Below are 27,330 nucleotides of genomic sequence, written 5' to 3' on the forward strand. Positions count from 1 at the left end.
TAGCAAATCAGTGTTTATGAAATACGGTCAACATATATCAATTTAGCTGAACGGAGGTCCCGAAATCCTCAAGTCAAGTTTTTGTCGAGAAAATTAAGATAACATGGATGAAAAGGAGTTTACTATAGACTTATCGGACATGAAGAGGGACCTAATTGATGCCTTCAAACAATGTACTGAAAGAGGCCTCATGCAGAGTGCTAAGTGGTAATACCCTAGATTTTTTAAATTCAATGTTCGCGCTTTTCCTACAACACAGTAATCGCTATGGCCTAACCATGGAAGAAATCGTGGTAAGGCTGTGTATTATCCGACAGGGTGACACTTCCAAGGCCAGTATAAGTATAACATTACAAACACTCATTATACTAATTGTGATAGAGGACTGCACTGTGAAATCGAACTTTGGTTTACAAAGTTATGGTCGTAAAGACGATAGTGTGGCCCGAAAATGTATGATAACTTGTTAAAAGCGTTGTGGTTCTGGCAGTAATATCAATAGCAAGTTGATCACCAGTATGTTGGCAGAACTTAAGTGTTAATACTGTATGTGACAGCTTAATATAAAAAAGTACTGCTACTAATAACTTGAATAATGTTTGGACCATAGAGCTAAATATTCAGGTTTTGGAGATGTCCATCATTTAGTTAAGCTTTCTGTCTGTACTGCTCCTTTAATGCTAACTGATACTCCATATTTCGTAAATTATAATTGCTCAAGCACATATTTTTACCTTCTTCATATTGAATCTTTTGCTGATTTTCAACAGTGCCATGTATCTATTGCAAATGTGTAATGCATTGTAAATATATCATTTGAGAGAACAGTTAAATTGTTTCTAACAAGTTTTATATCCCTTCTGTCTGAGAAAACTAAAAGTGATATAGAAATACAACCTAGACTAGTAGTAGCAAGTTTAAGACTTTCTAGAATATTTTGAAATTAATTTTGAAAAGAAGACTATATTAGTATGAGTCCCTTGTAAGTTGTATATATACTGAAACATTCATATTTAATTTATCTATAAATAACTTCAATTGAATGCATACAAATGATTGCAATAAATATGTATTTTCTGTTCAATGCAGGTTTGCTGAATTGTCATTTACTCTAAAGAAGGTTAAACCATCCGCTTGTGAAGATCAGAATATTTCAGGCATGCAAGACGAGGTGAACACACACTCTTTTATCTCTTACATCTCTGAAGAAATTGATGAATATGACATTTATCTGTTACCTCGAGCTAAATGCTAATAAGATGAACCAATTTTCAAAGATGAACATCATTATAAAACCAAAATCATAATATTTTAGGTACCTTATGGATGTTTACATGTAGTAAAAATGCCAAAATAGAGATTGTTTGCCAAGCTAGAGTGCTAGAAAACATCAATTGCAACAAATCAAATAAGTTATTCCTTGTAAACACCCTTTAATCACTTCATCCCTTTCCAACAGAAGTACTGTTCCATAGGGGTCACCACAAAGGTTGTATGCACTTTACTATACTACTTGTCCAACATGATCTCTATTCACAATATTATTAATATCCTGAATAAGAAGGTTTAAGCACGTCAGTTAATATACTGTATTCGATGACCACACTAAACGATTGCTGATATTAAAGTAATACATGTAATGAACCATAAGGGCTTCATTTATGTTTCTACTGGAAAACAGGATCTCATGTGAACTGTTTATCTAGTGAACGATCTGTGTTTAGAATATAGAATACGATGCATTTCATTCAGACTTATGTTTATAAATGTCCATTTGACATTATATTTACTCTTACACAGGAGATTGAAGACTTTGACAACTTCTGTATGGCTAAGACTTACTTTGATTTACGAGAGTATGACAGAGCTGCTTTCTTCACGGAAAAGTGCACAAGCCCCAAGGTATCTTTCTTGCATCTATATGCCAAGTATATGGTGAGTGGCAAAAGAAATGTATATTTTATATATATATATATATATATATATATATATATATATACAGTCTTTTGGTATCATTTCAACAAATTGCAAGCAAATTTTCTGCTTGATTACTCTAGTTTAAACCTGAAGTTGGATGTGAAGTAAAGATAAGGTTCAACCCACTGCTTTGTTTGTTTAAAGAATTAAGTCTGCATCATTTCAAAGATTATACTTCTGTGTTGTGCTGTACCTGAAGGGGCATGAAGTTGGGAAAGCAGCAAGGATAGTCTGATATAGATGGCTTTGTGTATTAAACTCTTAGCCTGACATTAACCTTTGTCACTTTCACATATATGCGATTTCAATGTAGTTTATTTCCTTGTCTTTCTCAATTTGCAAACTTATAAAATAATATTAGTATAAAATTTCAACTGGCCTGGAATCATTTATTATTTGTGAAGCATTAAGTTTTCACATTAAGAATAGTGTTGCATACAGTAGGTTAAAATGCACTTTTTTGCTGAATTTTTTCAATTATTTTGCTGACTTTTTCAGGCTGGCGAAAAGAGGAAGTATGACGAAATGACGGACATGATGAGTCCTGTGCACTTCAAAAATTTCAAAAACAGTTCTCTCAAGGCACTCCGTCTCGAGCTAGAAGCCAGACATAACAATAACAAACTGGATGGATTTGGTCTTTATCTGTGAGTATCCATCTCAGTAATATTTGCATACCTTTCTGACGCTTGCAACTTGGATAAATAGGATTTTTGTGAATCCACATATGTAAATTTGTATTGTATTACACTGAATAGAAGATATATTAGGTTTTGAAAATTCTATTTGAACTTTCTCCATCTCTGAACCAAACAAGTGAACACCCTAACATTTTACTCTCTTTTTATTCACAAATTAAAGACTGTGATTTCATACTGTGCTAATTAAAAAAGTTAACTAAATTTCTACATTCTGTATGTTGCTTCCCTTTGTCTTTCAGCTATGTATATATTTGTTTCATTTTCTACCCTTCATTGTAAACAAGATCAAAATAAAAGTCTTTCATTGTATTATATTGCTAAGTTTTATAGGCAAATAGAAACACGATGTAATACTGCATTAATGATGTATTTTAATACAAGTTAATATAACACTTGATGTGTTAATACTGAATCTGCATATATATTAAGTATCCCAAGTATTGGATATTATTGTTTAGCCCAGGCTGTCAATTTTGCTAAGACCCTTTGCTTGGTACTGTTTAAGCGGTAAAATTAAATAAAAACAAGCATATTTATGGGTATTTAGTCAAGATGTAAATACAATCTATAATTTTCCATAACAATAAATGATACATAGATTGACTTTCATCGTTTTATCCATTCATATCTCTTTCTCTATCTTCCGTTCTTAGTTACGGAGTGGTCTTAAAAAAGTTGGAATTGTTGAAAGAAGCAGAACCGATCTTGTTGGATTCCGTACATCGTCATCCTCTAAACTGGGGGACGTGGAAGGAGCTGTCCTCTTTAATCACAGATCGAGAGAAAGTGAGAAAACCTATTATTCTTTTATTCCCTAAACTGGATTGTCTGATTAATTAAAAGTCATAGCCATGAGAGCATGTTTGCACATTCTTAATAGGAGAATTTTGTGGAGTTCTTCCTCAAACTGCAGTGTTTCACGTACAAGTGTGTGTCAGGGTCAAAACAAGAATTACTTACCAGTCTACTAGTTTTATGATCAGGGCCGATTTGGAAAGTTTTGTTTAGTGGTTTGAGATGGCTTAAGTTTTTTTCCTGAAACTGCTGAGCTGAAAAGTGTCATTTCAGTGGAAAATTAGGAAGTAGACTAGTTGGGGTCTGTTATTTGTCGTTTATTTATGAATCCTCATATTTTATAAAAGCAAATATTACTTTTTGTTGTTGTTCACGTGAAACCAGTTAAATAGCATTCAGCTTCCTAACCACTGGATGAGACAGTTCTTCTACGCTCACACCTGTCTGGAGTTGCAGTTGAACGAGGATGCCCTGAAGCTCTACACTCAGCTATGCGATGCGGGTCTCAGCGAGAACACTTACATCATCTCACAGATGGCCGTAGCCCACGACAACCTGAGAGGTGAGGGCGCTCTAGAATAAAATAACTGATCCGATAATCCATGAGAACCCTTGTTGACTTCACTGCCCCTCCTCTTCGTCCCCCCTGTTTAGAAACTTCCATGGATGCCGATCAAACTTTGTGTAACGTGATAAAGATATGCAAGATATTTGAGACATTTTGAGAGTGATTACTTACATTTTCAATTGCTAGCAATTGCCAAATAGAAGTTAGGTTTTTTATTATTATAAAAATATATAATATAGGTTATTTCTAAAATCACACCAATATAATTGAAATTTATCAATTGATAATGATATGTTTTTCAGTTTGGTTTGAAAGATAGTCTCCTCTTTTAATCTAATGTTACAAATTCACTGATCGAGTTTGTTAGAGAGTGACACGGTTCTCTTTAAGCTGAATAACTGTTATTTAGAATGGAGTCTCTTAGATGAGACAAGCTCTCTAGGTTGGTTTATTTTACTCTTTCTATCATTTTGTCATATATCTGCCAGCTGTGGACGAAGCTGTAGAGATTTTAGCCAAGCTAGAGAAGGTCGACCCTTATCGACTGGAGAACATGGACACTTACTCGAATTTACTTTATGTTAAGGTAAGTATTATATAAGTGCAATGTCATGCTTTGTAGCATGGCTTATCCTTTAACACCTATATTAAATTCATGTTATGTTTGGTTGTCAAATCACAAAAGCTTATTATGACTGCCACAGCAGGTCAATAGCACTGGGAACCACTCCATTGAATATTCATGAAGCTGTTGCTTGGATAAGAAACTCATTTATCACAAGAACATGCTTTAAAATAAGCTCGTAATCAGAATGTAAATAGATTAGCCATCGTTATGAATATTAATATCAGTGATAGATTTTCTAGATGGGAAGAATTGTCACCCCAGTTAACCATTTTTTTCCTTTCTTTTTCATGTTTTTAATCTCATGTTTGACCTTCTGTTGCTTAACAGGAAATGAAAGCTGAATTAAGCCGTCTGGCTCATAGAGTCTGTGAGGTGGACAAGTACAGAGTAGAAACTTGCTGTGTTATAGGTAAGAGGGGTTTTCTATTCATTGAAGTCTATTAAAGGTATAACAGAAGTTTAAACAATTTGAAAGAAATTAAACATTGTTTTGGAAGAATAGCTCTCGTCTTCATAGTTTGTTTCATTGCTAAGATATTAAATACTGAACTAAAAGTTTGACAAACCAATAATTGTGTAAGGATGCTTATTAATATCTTTTTCACCAAAATTGTGTTAACAGTTGGTAATTAGCTTACTAGTCCAATCATGACAACTTCCACCCCAATTCTTATATGCAAATGAGGCTATGTCTGCTATGACAGTTTTGCAGTATTAGTCTAAGTTTTCATATTGGTCTTTTAGAAGTAAGAACATTTTTCTAATTATTTAAACATCTCTAATGAGAGTTTTTTGTTGTTGTGCATTCTCACAGTGGGAAATACTAGATTAACAGTGAAAAACAGCTAAGTTTGTTTACAAGTCTTGAAGCTACAAATTTTTCAAAGTTCTGTCTCTTTTCTTCCCCCTTTCAAGGTAATTACTATTCGCTGAGGTCAGAGCATGAAAAGGCCATTGTGTACTTTCAACGGGCCCTGAAGTTGAACCCCAACTACCTCTCAGCCTGGACCCTGATGGGCCACGAATATACCGAAATGAAGAATACCTCAGCTGCCATTGAAGCCTACAGACAGGCTATAGGTATGTAAATACATGATACATATCAGTAACATGTATGTGGAATTCAGGTTTTTCAACAGCTTTTTATATGTATAGCATGATATTGGTGTGGAACACATCAACAACAACAACAATTTTTGTCATAAATCTTGGTTTTTTCTTTTTCCTACAACAGAAGTGAACAGGAGAGATTTCAGAGCCTGGTACGGACTCGGTCAAACCTACGAGATCCTGAAAATGTATTTCTATTGCATATATTACTTCAGACAAGCCCAGCAGCTCAGGTACAAACATTATTATGCTTCTAACTCGTTTGGTTATCTAGTATAAGAATGCTATATAGTGTATCACTTGAAATCCTGATGTTGGTGGATGGAAAACCTGGCATGTACTCCCCCTTCTAGTTTACATACAGCGTCTGACAGAGTACTAGGCAATCCTGTTCCTTCTCACTCCCATGACATGTTGGGTATTGGTGTCCATGTTTAGAATACAGCTCAAAATCTGAAGTCGGATGTAAACTAAATGGCGTCAGTTTAAACTAAGATACACCTCATGTTATGATACTTACACATCTATAGGATAGTGACACCATAGGTTCACCATTGGTACACTTATGAGGTACATCCATGGCAAGACAGGTACAATTATGAGATAGGGACATTGATATGGACACCATAGGTACACCATTGGTACACTGATGAGGTATATCCATGGCAAGACAGGTACAATTACGAGATTGGGACATTGATATGGACACCATAGGTACACCATTGGTACACTGATGAGGTACATCCATGGCAAGACAGGTACAATTCTGAGATAGATACACTGATAGGGATACCATTGGTTCATATTTTAGGTACACCTCATGTCATGGTAAAGGTTCACCATAGGCACACCGACAAAGTACATCCATGACAAGATAGGTACAGCTATACAAAGTTAGGTACACCGATAGGGACACCATAGGTACACCGTTATGACTCCACCTATGTCATGATCTCATTTCAGACCGAATGATTCCAGGATGCTTGTAGCCTTAGGAGAGAGCTATGAGAAGTTGGACAAGGTGGTTGAAGCTAAGAAATGTTACTGGAGGGCATATTCTGTTGGCGACTTGGAAGGAATTGCTCTGGTTCGGTTGGCAAAGTAAGCATTTAATTCTTTTCCCCATCGATGCTTGATAGAGACTTTACTTTAGTTAGATTTTAAAAAAAAAAATGTCTCGTGCTCATATCATATTGTATAATTTGTTTGACATCCAATTACTTTTGATTTGTGACGTGAAAATGCCTTAATTTACGTGTTTGTGTTCAATCTTGTATTTATTATTCTGTTTTGTGAATAAATTACACTGGCATAGGGTTGAGTTGCCATAGCTCTATCTCTCTCTCCCTCTGCCTTCACTTAGCCTTCACTTGCCTTCACTTAGCCTTCACTTGCCTTCACTTAGCCTTCACTTCCCTTCCCTATAACTCAAGCTGAGAATAATTCTTCATACATCGGCTCATGCTGAAACAATAAATTTGTTTCCCTCATGTCAGACTTTACGCAAGATTCAACGAAGATGACAAAGCCGCCTCCTTCTACTCCAAGTTTGTCGAGCAGATGGAAGTCCTTGGGGTAAGAGGAAATCTAATACAACTATGCTGCCATCCTGTCTGGCTAGAAATATTTCAACAAAATCAGCATCATCTTAAGAAATTATTCTCCATGACTGATATCAATGAACTCGTTTTTTTCTTTCTTTTCTTCTTCATCTAAAATAGTTTGCAATTACTTAGAAATAATTCCTTCTTCCCCGAATCAATTTTAGTATGTCGTTAAATTCCCTGGTCACTGAACGACCATTAAACGACTGTTGCCATTGGTTTAGGTGCTGTAAAAGTGTTGTAGACCTACACAATATGACTCAACACCACATAGCAACATGACATGTATTTCACAACTATCACCTTGACATTGATTGTCTTTGCTATGTGTCACATCTGCCTATATTTGTTGACAACACTAACAGTCTTTGTTATTTTGCATGTTATCTCCACACGTGGAAGAAATGAATTGTACCGTCAACTTTCTGTTTTTCTCGTTTTTTCAAAATCGCAAGACTGCCGATACAGAAGAGCAGTGTCAGGCCTATCGCTTCCTGGCTCGATATCACCTCAAACAACAAAACTTTGAGTTTGCAACCAGTTATGCTCACAAGTGCTGTGAATACAACGAGGTAAGAGGTGCACTTAACTTTCCTGTATTAGTAGGTGAAAAACCACATCCCTTGAATCATCTTAGTAAAAATACGCATTTTACAAGAAAGCTTTCGAAGATAATGGGTCACTATGACATCATACACAGTCTACCCGGTCTACCGTGATCTGTTTACAGAAGTACTGAAGGATGTATCGGTCAAACTTGAACCGCCTTCAGACAACAATATCTAAGATTGGTTTTCAGGTATCAGAGGGTAGTTATTACCCATTGAATGTGTCAAACTTAAATCGCCTTCAGACAACAATATGTAAGACTAGTTTCAGGTATTGCTAGGTGGTTAGTACCCATTGAATGTATAGCCACACTTGAAAGGAAACTTTGTATAGAATTACCCATGTCAAGGTTAAAACTTGAAAGCTGAATAGTATTCAAACGTGACGGAAGATTTGGTAATATTATATTTCAAAACTCCTTTATTCAGCAAATTTATGAGTTTTTTTTAAGGTCTATGACTGTTATTATTCCCAATTGGTAATAAAGTGGTACATGTTATGTAAACGGTACCCTTTTTAATTTTTTTATTTAATGCTTTTTATAGACCAAAGAGGAAGGAAAGGCGATTCTGAAGGAGATCCCCAACAAACGCCACTCAGCAGGGACACCTAATGTTGAAGAAAGACAGAATATAGAAGACCTGGGCTCGCTGACCCGACCACCTCTCAGCAGCACCAGCCATGGTAATGGCAATACACCAAGACAGCATTTATCAATGATGAATTTAACCTTCACGCCATGACCTCATTGCCAAGGAATGCCTCAACTTGTCTGGTGGATAGGGGTCTGTGCCATTGCCTGACACCTCTCAGCAGCAGCAGTAGTCATGGTAACGATAGCTGTATACTGACAGTATTTATTGAAGATGAATCAGTCTTACCTTGCTGGTGACATCATTGCAAATGAACGGTTGTACTATCTGGTGGACAGTTGTTACTGACCTGCCCTCTCCCAGTCTTGAGAGCACCAGTCATGGTAGTCATAATCGATGGAGTATGTATCAACTAATCATTAACCCTGTGACCTCATCCCAGCACCACCATTCATAGTGATGGCTATATGTCCAAACAGCTTTTATCAAGGACTAATCTTAGCTTATCCTTGTGACCTTGTTGCTCACAGTTTACGGACCCATCCCTGCTTGTCACCTCCATACATGGTACCTGTCAAACTGACTGGACTTTCAAGTTAGCCAAACAATTGCTAGACATGTAAGTGTCACAATCATGTTATACCTCTGGAGACGTCTGCCCCTCTCCAACTCAGAATAAGATCAATGGATCAGCCCCCCCCCCCCCACTTGCCAGTTTGTTATAAATCCTAGTGTTAATTACATCATTATATAACATGTATGTGTGATGCAATCCAAACGGTGTTGCCAAATGTTGTTGAATATATAGCACAATTGTGGATCTTAACCGCCAACCAGTTTTACCAACATCTCTCAAAGACGAGGGTTCCCTGTTCTAGATGGCAGTACAAAAATGCTAGCCTTTCGGAATCACTTTTAGGATGGACTGGAGAGTGTAATCTTTGGTGCTTGGTGCAGGCTTTTTCTTTGAAATATAAGATGACTGATGTAAGCTCCTACAAAAACTCTTCTTTTTAAGGCTTATATATTAGGAGGGACAATTTTGTATGGTGCGGTGTAAGTGGTCCAGTCTGAACTACGAGTCAAATGTACAAAACCCTATGGATCATTTAATTGTTAAATTTTAAGGCAGAGAGTACTGCAGAATGTTGAAATCCAACATAAGCAGACTTCTTCTTTTCTATATGAATTAGAAAATATTGATCTTAATAAAAATGAGAAAAAGAAAAAGCAAAATGTATTGTCAGTTATTGTGAGTTCTGCTTCATTCACCTGTTTTCTGTTGCTGCATAAAAAGTGGAAAAGTTGATCAAATTTAAAATTTGATCAAATGAGGAGCCACAGATCATTCAATTGTGTAGTTTTAATGTTTATTAATACATTGGCAAAGAATATATGGAAGAATATCAAGGCTACCATCATAAAATGCAAATAACAACTACTTGGTATGAAAAGAAAAGATAATAACAGGACTATGAAACAAAAACTGAAATACAAAATGTAATAAGGGAGAAGCACAACACAGCCACCATATTATATCATAGAACTATGTATGATGAAGTACTTCCTCTCAAATTTCTAAAACGAAGATCTTGCTTGCTGGCATGTCCAGGGGCTGCCATGTCACACTTGGGGCCCTAGAATTTCATAGTTTTTATGCACTTGCTAAAGAAATGCCCATGCATAAAAAACCAATCTAATGGCTAAAATCAGATTCCCACATGCAATTTTCCTCGAATTAATACAAAAGAAAAATTAATTTGCAAATGGTGCCTGCCATACTGCTACTAAATTTGAGAACTTTTCTTTAGTTTAGAAAATAATCATTGTAATCAACAAATGCAAACACCACTAACAATTCAAGAATGTGTGGCTTTAATGCTGTGTTAGGACTTGCAAAAGCTGTTAATCTTGTCTTGGAGGAAAACTAGCTATTTGGGGGCAGTATTCACTTTAATCACTTGTATCTCTCTATCACACATGACAGATTATGATGGTTGGTTGGTTAGCTTCTATAACTGACAATACCACTAGAACGTATTAAGGTTTACAATGATTACTGATAGTATTTCTATATCAGACATGGCTAACAATTTTTGATTCCAGGGTGATATTTTTTAGTTCATAGATCCAATATGCTTCGTGTCTGTATAGTCTTACTGAAATGTAGTTTCAGTTCAGTTGGAACATATTCACTTTCCAACCGTAAAGACAATGAAAGCAATGTTCTTCTACCCTTTGGTATCCTGTAGGACACATTTTTAAAGTTCAAATTGTTGATGAACCAACTCATTATTCAATATATCTTCTTCAAGTGCATCATATCTAGCTAAAATGTGCTTCCATTTCTGCTAGAACACAAATTAATCTTCCACATGTAGAGAACTAAACAGTTATGTTCCTGTATGACTAGCAGTTAGCCAATCTTATGTTTTAAACTTCAAAGCATAGGAGGAACACACCTCATGATGATATTAAAATTATGGTTTTAGTGGACACCACATGCATCTCCATAAGTAGCTCGGACAATATTAAGTATTGTCAGGTAACAGTTGTACTGTAAACCAAACTATCACATACTGAGACTGTACCTTGTGTACTCATCATTAAGTACTGATGGTATTTGCAATAGGTTGTTTTAATAACCCAGAATGCAATTGCATATGATCTGAAATCTTGTTTTTCTTTATTGGTTATCGACAATTTTCCTCCTTTCAAATGTGGGCCATGTAGGCTATTAGTTGGAAAAAGGAAGATAGACCTAGACTGAAGGATGGGCATTAGTATAGATACCATTCTATTTTCATAATTCAGTTCATCAAAGAATAACTGCACAGAGTAAACCTGTTTTCCCTTTCTCCTTGTTGGAGATATTTAATCAATGAACCTCAAAATCTATGATGCAGTTCTTTCATCAAAGGTATAGGTACCAACAAAATAATGGATGATAAGATACTGTTTGCATCAAATGACAATTTGCAATGACACTTTATGATAAACAGTTAATTATGCCTTTCAACTGATATGACTTGGAAACGTGATTTACACAGTGTTCATTTCTAGTATTTTTAAGTACATGTTGCATATGTTGGTTAGAGGTGATAATCAGCAGGCCACTCTTCTGATTTGAAACAATCGTTACTCGATTAGAACATTTTCGTTTCTATACGCAACTAAAATAGGGCACCCAATTGGGAAAATGTTTATTTATAAAATTTGGGACCAACCATCCCCAAGAATACGTGACATGGTCATCAAGCAACTGAACACCTATTGTAGGTTATTGTCAGACCTACAGCAGCACTCATGTTGGTTTTACAATTATAGGCTAACAAGAACTTTTTCATTTGTAATTACTTGCAAAAATGTCTTCTGAAAGATCATTTTTGTTTGTGTTTCCAGACAATTAATTGTTTCAAGTACCTTGACTTGTGTTTTCTAAAGCACAGTGGAGCCTTGCACTATTCAATCACTGAGCACGTCTAATTTCGTTGGGTGCTACTGTTGCTACGATTCAGAGATGTGTATAAGATTACACACATTCAGACTTATATGACAGGACCAGACCCTCTGTAAAAAAGTTGAAGAGCCCCATAAGAAGATGATGTGGGACATCTATTTGAAATAGCTCCACACAGTTTATACATTTTGTAACCATAAATGGTCTGAAGAACTGAAAGTCATTCTTGACCAACTTTCAAAACAAGTGAATGATACAATGCAAGCATTATCTCCTGTAAAGAAGATTATTTAAGTTTAGTTGTATGAGATGGTATAAATCTGCAAATATTGATGTTTGTGTAAATAAATTACCTCATGATTGTGCCTTTTTTGAGCTAATACCGTGGCAACAGAAGAACCACCGGCTCTGCAAGTTATCTGAGAAAAATGCGCTTTTCTCTCGTTTCCAAATGTTCTGTGACTGATTATTCGATCATAATTCATGTTAATAATGAATGTAGAAGGCACAAATAGGCCAAGGCCTAGCAAGACACCAGCTAATAAAACATTTCCTTTAGCCATTTATCTGGATGCACAAAACATACATAAATTGGCTGTGGTAGTAAACTGTTGTGAGTATACTTCATCAAAAGATGAACTAACCAATAATCTAGTACAGATAGTGTATAAGGAAAATAGACATTTCATGTCAATGCGTAGTGGCTGCTTCAAGATGCAACCAACTTCCTTGAACAAGGAAGCTTGGTCTTCACAGCACCTATCTAACTAATCCCATTAGCTTGGACAAGTACTCTGGGTGTAAGACAGTCCTGATGTTGTACGTAAGAAAATTCACATACTGTAACATAGATCTAGGGCTTCAAATGCTGCACTTTAAGTCCAATACTGTGAGTGATGCAAATATCAGTGATGTACAATCAGCCACCTATGGTACTTTTTAAAAAAAGTCTCCCAGGAAAGAACCTGGGCACAATAACCAAACTACCGAACGACTGATCCGCTCTCAACCCCAGTCCCCTTGCATTGTGACTGTGTGATCATCGTCGGGTGTGTATCACCATTCCCCTTGAAAGGGAACAGATACTACACATGATCTTAGCCAAAAGGCCGAGAAGCTATGGCTGTACTGGATTCATCTCAAAGAATGCTCCCGAGGGATAAAAATAGCTGTCATACAAGTATGTCAGTTAAAGGTGAGGGTTCTGAACGTTCCAAATTATTCCCAAATGTCAAAAAAGGCAATTATTCAAATGGTTGTCTCAGGGAGAGGAATTGCTTTGAGGGTAACAATGTAATTGTTAAAGTTGGAACATCAGATGTTATTCCTTTAACAGAAACACAAACCCTATCATTATTAATATTTGCATGATAGAGATAACTGTCATGAAGAACCCTTCCTCCAATCCAAACAGCTGGGCAAAGTCTTCTTGTTCCATTCGGAATATAGCACAGATTCAATGTTCCTTCACACCTAAGACTGGAGACTTGATCAAGTCTAAATATGATACCATCTAGCCACATGTGCTTTAAGTTTTCTTCCTCTGATTTCTCTTTTACGTATTGCAATGTTTAACTTTCTATACTGGAGATGGTTCTTAGTATAAATGCTGAATTTAAAATACTGAAAGGGTTTACACAACTATGGCACCTAATGATGGCATTGTTCAATGTCATAACACTAGTCGTCACATTTCTACCCTGAAAGTAATGGCACTATGACATCACAGATTTACAAAATGACAGGCTCCCAGGCACAACTTTGAAACTACATAATAGAATCCTAGTGGAGGAAGACTTTTCTGAGCTGTTTTGGGGAGTTGTTCGTCACGCATATTTCTGTTACGTAAAGCTATGAACGATGGTTGGGTTTGTGTCTCCTTAAACCTTCTAGTACATACATGTTTTAAACACACTACAACAGACACAGGTCTCTGAGTTAAAAATGAAATTTACCACCAAGCATGTTTCATTACGTCTTCTGCATAATGTACAAAATGCATTTCACACAAACCAGCAAGCAAAAATGCATTGTGGTTTCGATGATGTAACATGACCAGTTTTCTTCATGAATGTGACGTCATGTATAGTGAGGGTGTACATGTACCAAATATGCATAAAACAAAATGCCATTTCATTGAATAAATATTACCTTCAAACTGTTGCATTATAAACCGTTGTGAGATCAAGGGTTCTCAGTATGGATGATACAGCACAGACAAGTTCCCATAAACAAGAACAATATCATCAAAATCGGTTCATCCTCCCTTGCAAAGTTGTGGCTTTTCAATACATACTGTATATACTGTTCATGAATTAGCTTTATGGAGTGACTATGGGACTCACACAGAAATCCATTTCAGGACTTAAAACCATCTTGGTTTTAATAGGAAACTAACCTGAACTTTCAAGAATGAGCACCTAGAGTGTAAGAATTAGTTCATATTCAATTTGAGAATGTTACATACATTACCGTACAGTATGTAGTAAGAAACACACAATGTGGCCTATAGATACTGCATTGTAAAAACCAGAGAATGCATTATGTACTGCCTCTTGTTAATCCTACACACTCTGTACCATTGAAGAGGGTATGTAGGTATAACACAGTGTGGGCGTATTTCAACAGAGGTCTACCTCTTCCAAAACTTGGAAAAGTCTGCAAAATGCTATCAAAATACTGGATTAATAACACCTGTGATAACTATTGCACTGTGCAAAACTCAATCACCTGGACAGTAAGTATTGGCTTCTTCTTAACTGATTCAAGGGACCACATATAAAAAATTTTGGCTGAATTTGGTGCTTCTTAATACTCATTCAATGTTTAGACCTCTTGTACAGAGATAACTTTGACAAGCTTTTAAATTATGCAGAATATCCAACATGATACTATTAACATGTATAGGTTTTAAAAAGTCCTTCAATTACATCCAGACAATTAAATGTATTGGCAAAGACATTTCTCTGCGTCAAAGATGCATGAACGTCAGCAATTAACTGTGGTACAGGATACATAATGTTAAAATGATGACACAATGAAGCAACGGTAGTTCATGAGAAGGAAAACCCGATATACTTAGGATGGTTCAACAACCAAAGTGACTGGACCACTTAGTCTACAACCAGACAATGTTATTCTTTGCATGGTTTAACAACCAAAGTGACTGGATCACTTAGTCTAATGCACACATACCCCTTGGACAACTACTGACGGGAAAGCTTGCAAATTTGTCACTTGTATTCTTTTTTTACGCATCAACTTCCCTTGTAGCTTCAGTTCTAGTAGTCATTGTATAAAAGACATGGAGAATGTACAAGCATGGAAGTTTCATTACAGAAAAAAACCTGACAATTTAGCATACTGTAGCACTCTTATTAGGGTACATTTGGGTACCAAGACATCACACCACTTATGGATTTATCTTTTACATACAGCTAGAACCTCTGTTTGTGAATTTTCCCCTGTGCTAAATGTTATCCAAAGTTGTCAATGAAAAGATACATATGGAAAGAGGCCCACAATCTCTCTACAAGGACACCAGTATTAAACGCTGTGCACCTAAAGTCACATTTGTTACAAGTTTACCGCACAGTTTGGCTGCACGTAGCTAGTGCATTTATCTGTTCATTTTCTGAATCATACGTTTGATTAACATTCCAATTATGAATTAGTGCAGTCATCTATTTTTCTCATCTTACAGACATTCATTGCCATGGCAGCCCAAAGCTTTATTAGGGAGGCAAGAATTCTTTTCTGTTTTCAAATTCATGTTACTTTGTGTTCACTGGAGTTGACACAGAATTTCATTCTATGCTTCATGAGGATTGAGATGTGAAGGGGGGGGAGGGGGAGGTGGGGCAGAGAATTCCATCCGTTATATATATACCTATGCAGATAATAACTGAAAACTTTTCCTGCTTTTATAGAAGAAGTAGATAGTCCTTAATACAAGCACCATTTTACTCTTTTGACTTCTTGCCTTCATGTCAACAGTACAGATACTGAATCCAAAATCATTTCCTTTCTGTTGCTCGGGTCATTTCCTTTCTGTTGCTAGGGAGTTTTAACCGTCAGTATAAGGGTAAACAGTAATTCCTGCAGCCCGATTCAAATCCAGGCAGAGGAGTGAGAAAAATGCCGAATTATCGCAACAGGTAAATTAATTTTGCAGTGGCAGTCTGCACTTTCTGAGACTATAGATGCATTGTGTAGGCATCTGGAAAGGTAACCTCATACAAGGAATACATTAGATACGTTTCTGTAAGTAGAACATTTTACACTTGACACAAAGAGCCGATTCATTTATCATGCAGTAGGGGAATCCAGTCCTGTTTAATTCCAATATCAACTGTTTTGTATCATTGTGTGGCATATGACATATGCATAAACAGGAATTTCACTTGCTGGATGTGGGCTGACGGAATATTAAAAGTGATGCGAACAGACTATTTCATCGCACTTCAATTCGACTGCCTCGATCAGCAATTGTGTTAGTATATCTTCAAAGGTCATCAATATAGCCCGTTAATATGCTAATAAGTAAACTAATAGCCATCATGTTGAAACTTCCATAAGCATTTTACACTTCACCTTTAAAGTAGGGTTTTCTGTACTAGAACAATAAATTCTCTACATCTTTACTACTCGATGTCTCGGAATAATTTAGAGCTTGGCAACCTCGACAAAAGTGCATCTGTACCGTGTACCAGCAATCACTGAAAAGCCAAAATATTTGGGGGTACTACTATTAACCTTAATTTCCATCTGTTCAGACTTTGCTGGTTATCTACATGATGTAAGTGCCAGACTTTGAATGTCTTTGGCATTCCCCCATCACCCAGTTTGTTTTTCTGTGCTAAAAAGTTCTTACACCCTTTCCAAAAGTTTTTAAGACTAAAAATTTGGACGTTCAGGAGTGTCAAATGAGGCAATTAAATCTTTTTAAAACCTCCATGGAGTTTTGAAGTTAAACTGAGACCACAGAGACCATTCTTCTCTTTCTAGCATATCTTAGGGGTCAATATGAAACAAAAATGTTAGCAAACTGCTATCCACTATAGAGCCTGTGTAAGAGAATGTGTAAAAGTAAGTAGGCCTGACATTTCAATCCTAGCAGGATCTTCTTCAGAGGCTGAATGACAAGTAACAGGAACTACAAGGGAACCAACAGGGGAAAGAGGAGAGGTAGGAGAGGAACTGTAGAAGGACAAAGAGAATATTAAGGGAAGGGGGTAGGTTCCTTTGTTTTCTGTTCTTTCTTCTCTCCATCCTTTGTTTACTAATCCTCTTACATCAATCCCTTTTGTGTTCACCTTGCTGTTCACCTTGTGTTCACCTTGTGTTCACGTATCTGTTTTCTGTGTTAGTATTTGCCCCTTGTAGTTTCACCTTGTGTTCACCTATCTGTTTTCTGTGTTAGTATTTGCCCCTTGTAGTTTCTGTTACTTGTCATTCAGCCTCTGAAGAAGAAGATCCTGCTGGGATCGAAACGTCAGGTCCACTTACATTTACACATATTTTAGGGGTCTATAAAGATGACCCGATTATATACTTTGCAGAATGGTTTGAAATTCCAGTTTATTGGCAAAAGCAGAAAGCTCTGTTATTAATAATGAATGACCAGAGGGATACTATGTGGCATTAACACTCATCTGGCATATTGTGACAGGACTGTGACAGGCCAAGAATGGTCACAGCTACCAATTAAATGTAAGGATCATTCCGTTAGCAAAACAGAAAAGGCAAGTTAACCACTCATTTACGTTCAACGACGATTCAACTAAAAAAAACAGACTAAAACTTCAAATTCACCTGGTCCACACATTAGTGATTTTAATTTCAATCGTAGTGTACGTCGAATCATGTGTTGAATTTCCAAGAGTCTGCCTATGAGTGTCGACCATAGGCCGCTGCATGCAGTGATTTGGCTATAGCGCCAAAAATGCTGGACGCATGACTCTTACGGTCGACTACACACAAGAAAGTGAAGCAAGCATGTGCACTGGATCCATGTTTCTAACATAGCATAGGTACCGGTTTTGCGAAAATGATTAAGGCAGGATTAACATGCAGCACTATCAGTCTTTATCATAATGGTTGAAAAATGATGAACAAGTCGACTTTGCAGTGAGAGAGATGTATTTGCATTCCAGGATCTGGCAGTTGGGATGTGACCAGAGTGTCTGCTTTAAATATGCCAGAAGTGCAATCACAGGACTTGTCGATACTAGAACAAAGTCATTGTCGAGTCTTTTGTGAGTTTTAAGAAAAAGTTTGACTGAATTATAGCTTTGTTGTAAGCAACCTGGGTGAATTCTGTGCTCAATGGTAGCAAACCTGATACAAATCGTCCTGAAAATTAAGCACCATGTCCAAGTACAAGCTAGTGACTTTAAAAAGATGTCAAGGCAGGAAGACAAAACCAAGCCAAAACCAAGAGACAAGTTCTTGTTATCAGTGTCAAGAGTCTGATGGTTTCTGTGAAGAATTTAACCATGCCGGGAGAGAGCAGCATAAACTTCTGGAATTTCCCTATCTTGAGAAATACCAGTAATAGGTTTAACTGTAGCGTTGTTAGACTTGCCTGATCCTCATTCAGAGACCTCTGTTACAGACATAGTCCTGCTAGGGACGTCTTTAATATGTCCGTAATGGTTCCAGCAAATACCTTCATAACAGAGAAGCAAACAATATCAACAGAGTTGCCTCTGCATTCCTCAGTATGTAGTAACTATGTGAAGTGGCCAACTGTAGACTTCGTACTGTATCCTCATGTTGGAGAGAACAATGCCGATCCTCTGTATTGCATTGGCCACCACAGCAACACCACTTTAACTGCAGCTGTAGGTATGGCAACTTTGAACTTCAGTGAGAGAAAATGTTGCTTCTTCTGTTGGGAGTTAGTCACCACAGAAACACCACTTTAACTTCAGCTGTAGGTATGGCAACTTTGAAACTTCATTAAGAGAAAATTTTGCTTCTTCTGTTGGGAGTTAGTCACCACAGAACCACCACTTTAACTTCAGCTGTAGGTATGGCAACTTTGAACTTCAGTAAGCGAAAATGTTGCTTCTTCTGTTGGGAGTTAGTCACCACAGGAACACCACTTTAACTGCAGCTGTAGGTATGGCAACATTGAACGTCAGTTAGTAATAATGTTGCTTCTTCTGTTGGGAGTTAGTCACCTCAGAACCACCACTTTAACTTCAGCTGTAGGTATGGCAACTTTGAACTTCAGTGAGAGAAAATGTTGCTTCTTCTGTTGGGAGTTAGTCACCACAGAACCACCACTTTAACTTCAGCTGTAGGTATGGCAACTTTGAACTTCAGTAAGAGATAAATGTTCCTTCTTCTGTTGGGAGTTAGTCACCACAGAACCACGACTTTAACTTCAGCTGTAGGTGTGGCAACTTTGAACTTCAGCAAGAGATAAATGTTGCTTCTTCTGTTGGGAGTTAGTCACCACAGAATCACCACTTCAACTTCAGCTGTAGGTATGGCAACTTTGAACTTCAGCAAGAGATAATGTTGCTTCTTCTGTTGGGAGTTAGTCACCACAGAAACACCACTTTAACTTCAGCTGTAGGTGTGGCAACTTTGAACTTCAGCAAGAGATAAATGTTGCTTTTCTGTTGGGAGTTAGTCACCACAGAATCACCACTTCAACTTCAGCTGTAGGTATGGCAACTTTGAACTTCAATGAGAGACAATGTTGCTTCTTCTGTTGGGAGTTGGTCACCACAGAAACACCACTTTAACTTCAGCTATAGGTATGGCAACTTTGAACTTCATTAAGAGAAAATGTTGCTTCTTCTGTTGGGAGTTAGTCACCACAGAACCACCACTTTAACTTCAGCTGTAGGTATGGCAACTTTGAACTTCAATGAGAGACAATGTTGCTTCTTCTGTTGGGAGTTGGTCACCACAGAAACACCACTTTAACTTCAGCTATAGGTATGGCAACTTTGAACTTCAGCAAGAGATAATGTTGATTCTTCTGTTGGGAGTTAGTCATCACAGAACCACCACTTTAACTTCAGCTGTAGGTGTGGCAACTTTGAACTTCAGCAAGAGATAAATGTTCCTTCTTCTGTTGGGAGTTAGTCACCACAGAAACACCACTTTAACTTCAGCTGTAGGTATGGCAACTTTGAACTTCATTAAGAGAAAATGTTGCTTCTTCTGTTGGGAGTGAGTCACCACAGAAACACCACTTTAACTTCAGCTGTAGGCATGGCCACTTTGGGTATGGAAAGTATGAATTTTGTTGAGACAACAATATTGCTTCCTGTGTTTGGAGTTTATTATCCACACAATCAGCAATGTCCCATCTGAAAGTCCCTGTTTTGCATTAGCCATCACAGAAGAACCACTACAGCTTCAGGTTAGGATAGTCTGAAACGTGTAGGGATAACAATGTTGCTCTCTTTATTGCCTTCCCTCGAAGATAAGATCGGTCTTACCCTTCTACGGAGTAAACGTTCACAGAATCAACATTCCTTTGCTCTTTCAGTATGGAATTTCTGGAACAAGTCATCATAGACCTAGTAACTTACCTTCAGTTTAGATAAGATCAGTCTAAACTTTAACGGAGTAAACATTCACAGAACTTACACTCCTTTGCTCTTTCAGTATGGAATTTCTGGAACAAGTCATCATAGACCTAGTAACTTACCTTCAGTTTAGATAAGATCAGTCTAAACTTTAACGGAGTAAACATTCACAGAACTTACACTCCTTTGCTCTTTCAGTATGGAATTTCTGGAACAAGTCGTCACAGACCTAGTAACTTACCTTCAGTTTTAGATGGGATCTGTCTTTCCCTTTTACGGAGTAAACCTTCACAGAACTTACAGGTCTTTCCTTTTCAGTATGGAATTTCTGGAACAGGTAGTCACAGACCTAGTAACTTACCTTCAGTTTTAGATAGGATCTGTCTTTCCCTTTTACGGAGTAAACCTTCACAGAACTTACAGGTCTTTCCTTTTCAGTATGGAATTTCTGGAACAAGCAGTCACAGACCTACTAACTTACCTTCAGTTTTAGATAAGATCAGTCTTACCCTTTTTCAGAGTAATTATTCACAGAACTTACAGGCCTTTCATTTTCCAGTATGGAATTTCTGGAACAAGTAGTCACAGACCTATTAACTTACCTTCAGTTTTAGATAAGATCAGTCTAAACCTTGAAATGAAGAAAGATTGACAGAGTATTAGAGCTCCACCTTTCTCAGATTGGTTTCTCTAGAATAAACTATCACAAAATGTAGCAGAGTAAACTTTAGTGTTAGGTATGATCGTTGCACCTCTTGTAGGGAACAGTTATGTCAATTATTACTTTAAGCAAACATTATTGACCTTAAAAGTTTGCCTTCAACTTTTATAGGTCAAAAGACCAGTGTGAAACCTTCTACAGTAAACAGGCTCCTCTGAAGTAGAATGAGCTTTCCCTCTTCAGTTAAGATATTCTAGGAGAAACACAATCCCAGAGCTGGTGACTTTCATTCTGATTTAGGTAGTATTAACAGCAGTCTAAATATTATAAAAAACAGCTGACGAGACAAAACCTTTGCATCTCCAATTGAAAATTTCTAAAAATAAGCCAGCAGAGATGTAGCAGTTTATAGGGTTCGCTTTTGGTAAGATCAGACTGAACCGTACAGTAAGGAAACATAGACAGAAGTAACAAACGGGTGCGAAATTTTAGAAGCAAACCAGAGAAAGACAAACTGTCGTCAGCTTTCTGTGGAGTGACCCTTCCGACCAAGCCGCCCTTGTGGAACATAAGTCTTCAGCTTTCAGTCTAGAGTCTTGAGAAATGGATGCTTTTTAAGAAAAGTCACCCAGGAAAGGACCTGGGCACGAAAACCAAACTAACGAACGACTGATCCGCTCTCAACCCCAGTCCCCTTGCATCGAGACTGTGTGATCATCGTCGGGTGTGTATCACCATTCCCCTCGAAAGGGAACAGATACTACACATGATCTTAGCCAAAAGGCCGAGAAATGGATAGCTATTGTAGACCTGGTGGCTGACCATCACATAAGGTAAACAGCAATTAACTGCTTGTTGAAGGAACATTATTTGGACGGCAAATTTATAGTCACCATCTCAACTCGAGTCTCAGAGAAATGTTGAGCATCACAGACTCAGTGATTTATATTTATGGGAGATCAATGCATCGTCAAATTCCCAATACGGACATTTCTAAAATTATAACCACATCATACGTCTCTGGGACACAATCAGCATGGTACATGCAAGGTAAGGACATTGCATTCACAGCTATGTAGGACACTGAAAAACAAGTTGCTAACCACGGTGAAATGCAAAGTAAGAAAACTGAAAAGAGGAAATAGCTGGCCAGCTTTCAAAGGTTTAGGGTCAAATTTGCCAGACCTCTTGAAGGAGCTCGGAAATAAGTTCAACTTATTGAGCATACGACATACCAATGAGTAAACAAATACCAAAATCATTTCCCATCTGTTAAGGCTGAAAAGATGTCTACCTCGAAGATACAAACCTGTAAATCACTCTTTAAAATGATGTGCAAAGAGTCAAACTCTACTATCGATACCACTTCTTACAAAGGTATTGATACCCTTCCTACAGCAAAGAGATCCTCACTAGTGAAAGAAAGAACTGATGACACCGCTCCCTGCAGAGAAATGCTGAAATGGAAAGCTGTTTATGGTCTTCTCCATTTAGAGGCAAAACCCTGGTTATCTTGGGCCCAGGAGATCCCTCCTGAACACCATGAGGAACCATCTGAAAAGGACTGATCAAGTACAGACACTGATTATCACAAGAAAGCGATGAACCACTTCTACCAAGAGCTCTGCGACTAGTCTCATACTGTAGTTACACCACTAATAGTGTTGACACTAGTCTCATACTAATGAGTGGTGACACCACTAATACCAGAGTGGGTGATACTAGTCTCATACCAAAGTGACTTGAACCTCAAAGTGCTGTCACTACTCACCACGCCACCAAAGAATTGCTGACACTACAGAAATATTCTTATTTATGAGACCTGTTGAATGACTTCATGTGAATGATAATTATCTGTTCTGGAATGTTGTGGGTAAATATTAAGTATTCTTTGAGGTCTCTGCGACACTCGAAACAGATTGCACCCCTAAAATTAATTAGGTGTCGTTTGGGAGATTGATGTATTCGTGTAAACATATCAGGAGGTATACGCTTCTATAGGATATTAAACTATCTGAATCAGTCTACTATAGCATTAAAACCTAAGTTAAAATTGCCAGAAAAAACTCAACAACTGGGGTATATTTTGACTGTGTCATCATACATAGGTCTGTACAGTTAATTTACCACTTGTTTGAAAATGTACCTTTAATGGAAATTTGCATGAGTGTAAAATGTGGAGCAACTGAGGAAAATTTTTGAACTTATTTTATGGGACTGTCTATAGAAAATCATTAGCCATAATCGTTAAAATCATTAAAAATTTACTCAAGGTAATATCTTTGATTAGATGTAGTGTGGTTGTCTGATGCTTTCAGTAAAAAATTATGAGTTCACAAAATTTTAATAATTATCGGCATTTTGATAAGCAAAGAACCAACCATTCTTCTCAAGGCTGGTGATTGTTTTATTAATAATTGTAGGACTTTGCGATGTTTATGTGATCACATTCTTTATAGCTGTACAGTCTTAATTTCACAGGATGGGCTAGCAAAATTTGTTACCATAATCTTTACTTCAGGTACACCTCTCTGATTACATTTAGGAACTGTCTGTCTGATGCTTTCAAGCCAAAACAAGGGCACGAGTTTACCATAATTGTCAGCTTTTTTGGTAAAAAATCCCAGAACGTTTACAAGGAGACAGATGTTTACTGTTAACACAACAGATAAACTGGCAGTCTTTTGACTGTTTCATCGTTTTCTTGATTATCCTTCTTGTCCAACATTTATTCTTCCCTCTGACTTGGGAAGTAAATTGCTTGAATATTCCATTCAAATATTGTCACAATTTTCCAATGATTTTTTGGACTTCTTTGAAAAGTGTCCAAGACTCAGTTTGAGGTCTGATTTTTACCTTTCCTTTTTTCCCTTTTTCTTAAATTTTTGCAACTCAAAGACCAGCGTGATCCGGGACAGACAATATGACACCGCAGCAAAATAGCGTGTCTTAAACTATGAGTAGTTTAAGTGTGTTAGTACAGCATAGTGAAATCTTACAATCGTCCTACACTTCTACAAAGCTTACACTTGTTTAGGCACTGTGTCAAACGTGGTACATTGAGGGGGCTTAAGGCATTACTGCAGCCAGACTGCACAGGATGTAATCTTTATTAATGCTCTGCATTTTTTACACATTAGCCCCTGCTGGTGTGCAGAGATTATCTCTACTGTTTAGTATAGTGTCAGCCTTGCTGCAAAGCAGTCTTGCAGCTGCTGCAGCTCTTCTATACATGAAGAAGCAACAGGCATTTCTCAATACAGTCGAGTCCCTAATTGCAACATGTCAAGAATGTTTACATTACATAACCGGTGCCGGTCAAAAAAGAACCGTTACTGTAAAATATCCATCGAAAAAGGAATTTCTACCAAAATGTATCATTCCAACAAACTTTCGTCCTTGAAAAGCTAAATAAATCTTCATGACAGGTGGCTTGGAATGTATTGTTTTGATATTTTGCTGCAGCTTGAAAGAAGTACAGGATGCTGAATACAAACTACAGACCTAACTAAACAACCTTAAAAATGTTACTTTCCTGTTTGGTAAATATTGTTTGAGATCTCCAATAAGATTGAAAGAGCTACATCATATGAACGTACAAGTCGAAACTGTGTGGAACACAAAAATTCTTTCATTTTCTTAGTATTTCCAATAAAAAAAAATTTATTTTGAGGGGGGGGGAAGAAAATAAGAAACTAATCAATAATGGACAATATACCCTAACACTTAATGGTATGACAGTCTCAAACTATTAGTGGATCAGATTGGAAAAAAGGGGAGAGCTTCAATTCTCGGACAAAGTGAAACCAAATATAGACTAATTTAATTCCTATCTTTTGCAAATTAAAAAAAAAAATTTTGGGACTCTAGAACACTGTCGATTGACTTTTTAGGCACAGAACTTAACAAAAACAAAGGTGGCAGAATAGAACAGTATAATAAACCCAAAGACTGACCAAATTCAAAACTGAAAACTTAATGTTTTAAAAGTTTAAAAATACAAATCAGGTTACCAAATAATTGTTTAGAAAAATCAATCAGTTTTTTCTAGTTCTTTAACAAACTTTAAAAAAAAAATAATCATGATGAATTTGGTTTTCTCTCATAATTTTCTTGTTTTAACTTCACTTTCTAACTTCACATCTTAAAAGGCAAAAAAACAAAACAATTCTTACTAACATCTTTTCCACATGCTTGAAATATAATGAAAATGTAAGACACTATACACCAAAGTGTAAATCAAGTAACAGGTTACTTATTAAACCAGTTTTGGTTAATACACTTTTCTCTTTTTTCCTCTTTTCTTGGCTAATTTTCTAAGGAATCCATTTTGACGTTTTCTAACAATTGGTGATATTGTTTCTGAACCTTTCTAATCTGACAATGCCAAAACGCTAGACATTTCAGCGGGGAAAAAAAAAATCAAAAAGCACCGGTTGTCAAGACTTAAAATGAATACTTTGTTAATTTTGTTAACACTCTTCAACGGTGGAGAACAATCTTTGATGTGGCCTCAGATATCTGCAAGGCCCACCACTGACGATATCACCCAAAACTTGTAACCATGGCTACATTACAGTAGCCATGGTTACATTACAATAGCCATGGTTACATTACACTAGCCATGGGTATATCTTGGTAGCCATGGTTATGAACATTGCAAATCGACCTTGTTCGGCACAACTTTAAATAGTTTGCCCAACATAAAAACAAAATTCAAATTGGCTTTTACTTGACAGTACTTGATAGTTGAGTTAAACAAAATTTCTAAATCTGACCATGCACGACCAGAATTTGCAATATTATTTTGCAGTAGACTTTCCATAATATATTAAGCAGTTGGTACTCAATACAGTACACAATTTTAACTTTATTAACTTTCCTTATTCGTAGCAACAGGCAAGATCTACCATGCAAAAGGACTTGGAACTTTTGTTTCAAATCTGAGTAGCTATGAGTACTCAAACTTGAGACTATAAGTACAAACCTTCCAAGAGGACACAAGGAACCTTCAGAAAAAAAGCTTCTGAAAAAATTATAAACAGATTTTTCATACATCTCCACTCTTATCAGATTGAGCTAAACATCCACTACCACACCCCACCACCTTCATCAAGCAGCGATTTGTATCACACAAAACTTTTCTTCAAAGATAATCATTTTTCCTTTTTAAAAAAAAAAAAACAACAAGATGAAAAGAACTTTGACTCCAGGCTTACTGTTGCTGCCTTCATCTTTTCTTAATCTCTGTAGATCTCCCTAATACTTGCTTTTTCCACCTTTCTAGTGAGTCTCGTCATTTCATCTATTTCAGCGTAATGTTTTCCCGCACTATTTTTGTAACAGTTCCTTCAGTTCTCTGTTTTCCCGTTCTTTGGCTGCCAGCTCTTCTCTGAGACGCTCCAGCTCAGTCTGCAGAAAATGATGAGAGGACAGTTGTTAACAGTAAACAATTCATTATGGAGCGACAGGGCCTTAATCCTGTGTCATATAAACTCAACTAATACCATTCCTACTGGTGGGACAGGACCTTAATCCTGTCATATATACCCAACTAATACCATTCCTACTGGTGCGACAGGGCCTTAATCCTCTGCCATATATACCCAACTAATACCATTCCTACTGGTGCGACAGGGCCTTAATCCTCTGTCATATGTACCCAACTAATACCATTCCTACTGGTGTGACAGGGCCTTAATCCTGTCATATATACCCAACTAATACCATTCCTACTGGTGTGACAGGGCCTTAATCCTGTCATATATACCCAACTAATACCATTCCTACTGGTGTGACAGGGCCTTAATCCTGTCATATATACCCAACTAATACCATTCCTACTGGTGCGACAGGACCTTAATCCTCTGTCATATATACCCAACTAATACCATTCCTACTGGTGTCACAGGGCCTTAATCCTGTCATATATACCCAACTAATACCATTCCTACTGGTGCGACAGGACCTTAATCCTTTGTCATATATACCCAACTAATACCATTCCTACTGGTGTGACAGGGCCTTAATCCTGTCATATATACCCAACTAATACCATTCCTACTGGTG

At 37.1% G+C, this 27,330-nt stretch overlaps 2 protein-coding genes and 2 pseudogenes across 13 annotated transcripts in view; 1 reads left to right on the forward strand and 3 right to left on the reverse strand.

Moving 5' to 3' along the window:
* Positions 1-7: 7 nt before the first annotated feature.
* Positions 8-25,399, forward strand: LOC139967421 (anaphase-promoting complex subunit 8-like). 4 transcript variants are annotated; one of them, XR_011792988.1, is made up of 16 exons: positions 8-207; positions 1,090-1,171; positions 1,460-1,489; positions 1,801-1,935; positions 2,476-2,624; positions 3,332-3,464; positions 3,858-4,035; positions 4,530-4,627; positions 4,997-5,078; positions 5,585-5,749; positions 5,904-6,012; positions 6,743-6,880; positions 7,276-7,354; positions 7,839-7,955; positions 8,538-20,698; positions 20,938-25,399. XR_011792988.1 is itself a non-coding variant. In XM_071971182.1 (15 exons), exons 1-15 carry the CDS (start codon positions 104-106, stop codon positions 8,733-8,735), a joined length of 1,797 nt encoding a protein of 598 aa, XP_071827283.1. In that variant the 5' UTR covers positions 8-103; the 3' UTR covers positions 8,736-25,399. The 4 variants fall into 4 exon arrangements, 3 of the variants coding, with proteins under 3 accessions (XP_071827283.1, XP_071827284.1, XP_071827286.1); XM_071971182.1 differs by having other exon boundaries at positions 8,538-25,399; XM_071971183.1 differs by lacking the exon at positions 1,460-1,489 and having other exon boundaries at positions 9-207; positions 8,538-25,399.
* LOC139967419 (tudor domain-containing 6-like) overlaps positions 12,375-27,330 on the reverse strand; it is a 50,887-nt gene continuing 35,931 nt past the window's right edge. For 7 of the 9 annotated variants that reach the window (XM_071971177.1, XM_071971180.1, XM_071971175.1 and 4 more), the window contains one exon: positions 12,375-26,673. In XM_071971177.1, coding sequence (XP_071827278.1) covers positions 26,593-26,673 — 81 coding nt within the window. In that variant the 3' untranslated portion in view covers positions 12,375-26,592. The remainder of the gene's footprint in view (positions 26,674-27,330) is intronic. The other 2 variants (XR_011792987.1, XR_011792986.1) reach the window with 2 other exon arrangements.
* Positions 12,937-13,166, reverse strand: LOC139968250 (U2 spliceosomal RNA; annotated as a pseudogene).
* LOC139968268 (U2 spliceosomal RNA) lies at positions 21,981-22,058 on the reverse strand (annotated as a pseudogene).

Source organism: Apostichopus japonicus, chromosome 5 (assembly GCF_037975245.1).
Source record: "Apostichopus japonicus isolate 1M-3 chromosome 5, ASM3797524v1, whole genome shotgun sequence".
Classification (NCBI taxonomy): Eukaryota; Metazoa; Echinodermata; class Holothuroidea; order Aspidochirotida; family Stichopodidae; genus Apostichopus; species Apostichopus japonicus.

What these genes read in the sequence shown, in the direction of transcription:
- LOC139967421 (XM_071971182.1), top strand. Translation starts at nt 104, where the DNA reads ATGGATGAAAAGGAGTTTACTATAGACTTATCGGACATGAAGAGGGAC. An exon ending in CTCATGCAGAGTGCTAAGTG is followed by an intron (nt 208 to 1,089) that starts GTAATACCCTAG and finishes TGTTCAATGCAG; the next exon opens with GTTTGCTGAATTGTCATTTA. An exon ending in GCTCTGGTTCGGTTGGCAAA is followed by an intron (nt 6,881 to 7,275) that starts GTAAGCATTTAA and finishes CCCTCATGTCAG; the next exon opens with ACTTTACGCAAGATTCAACG.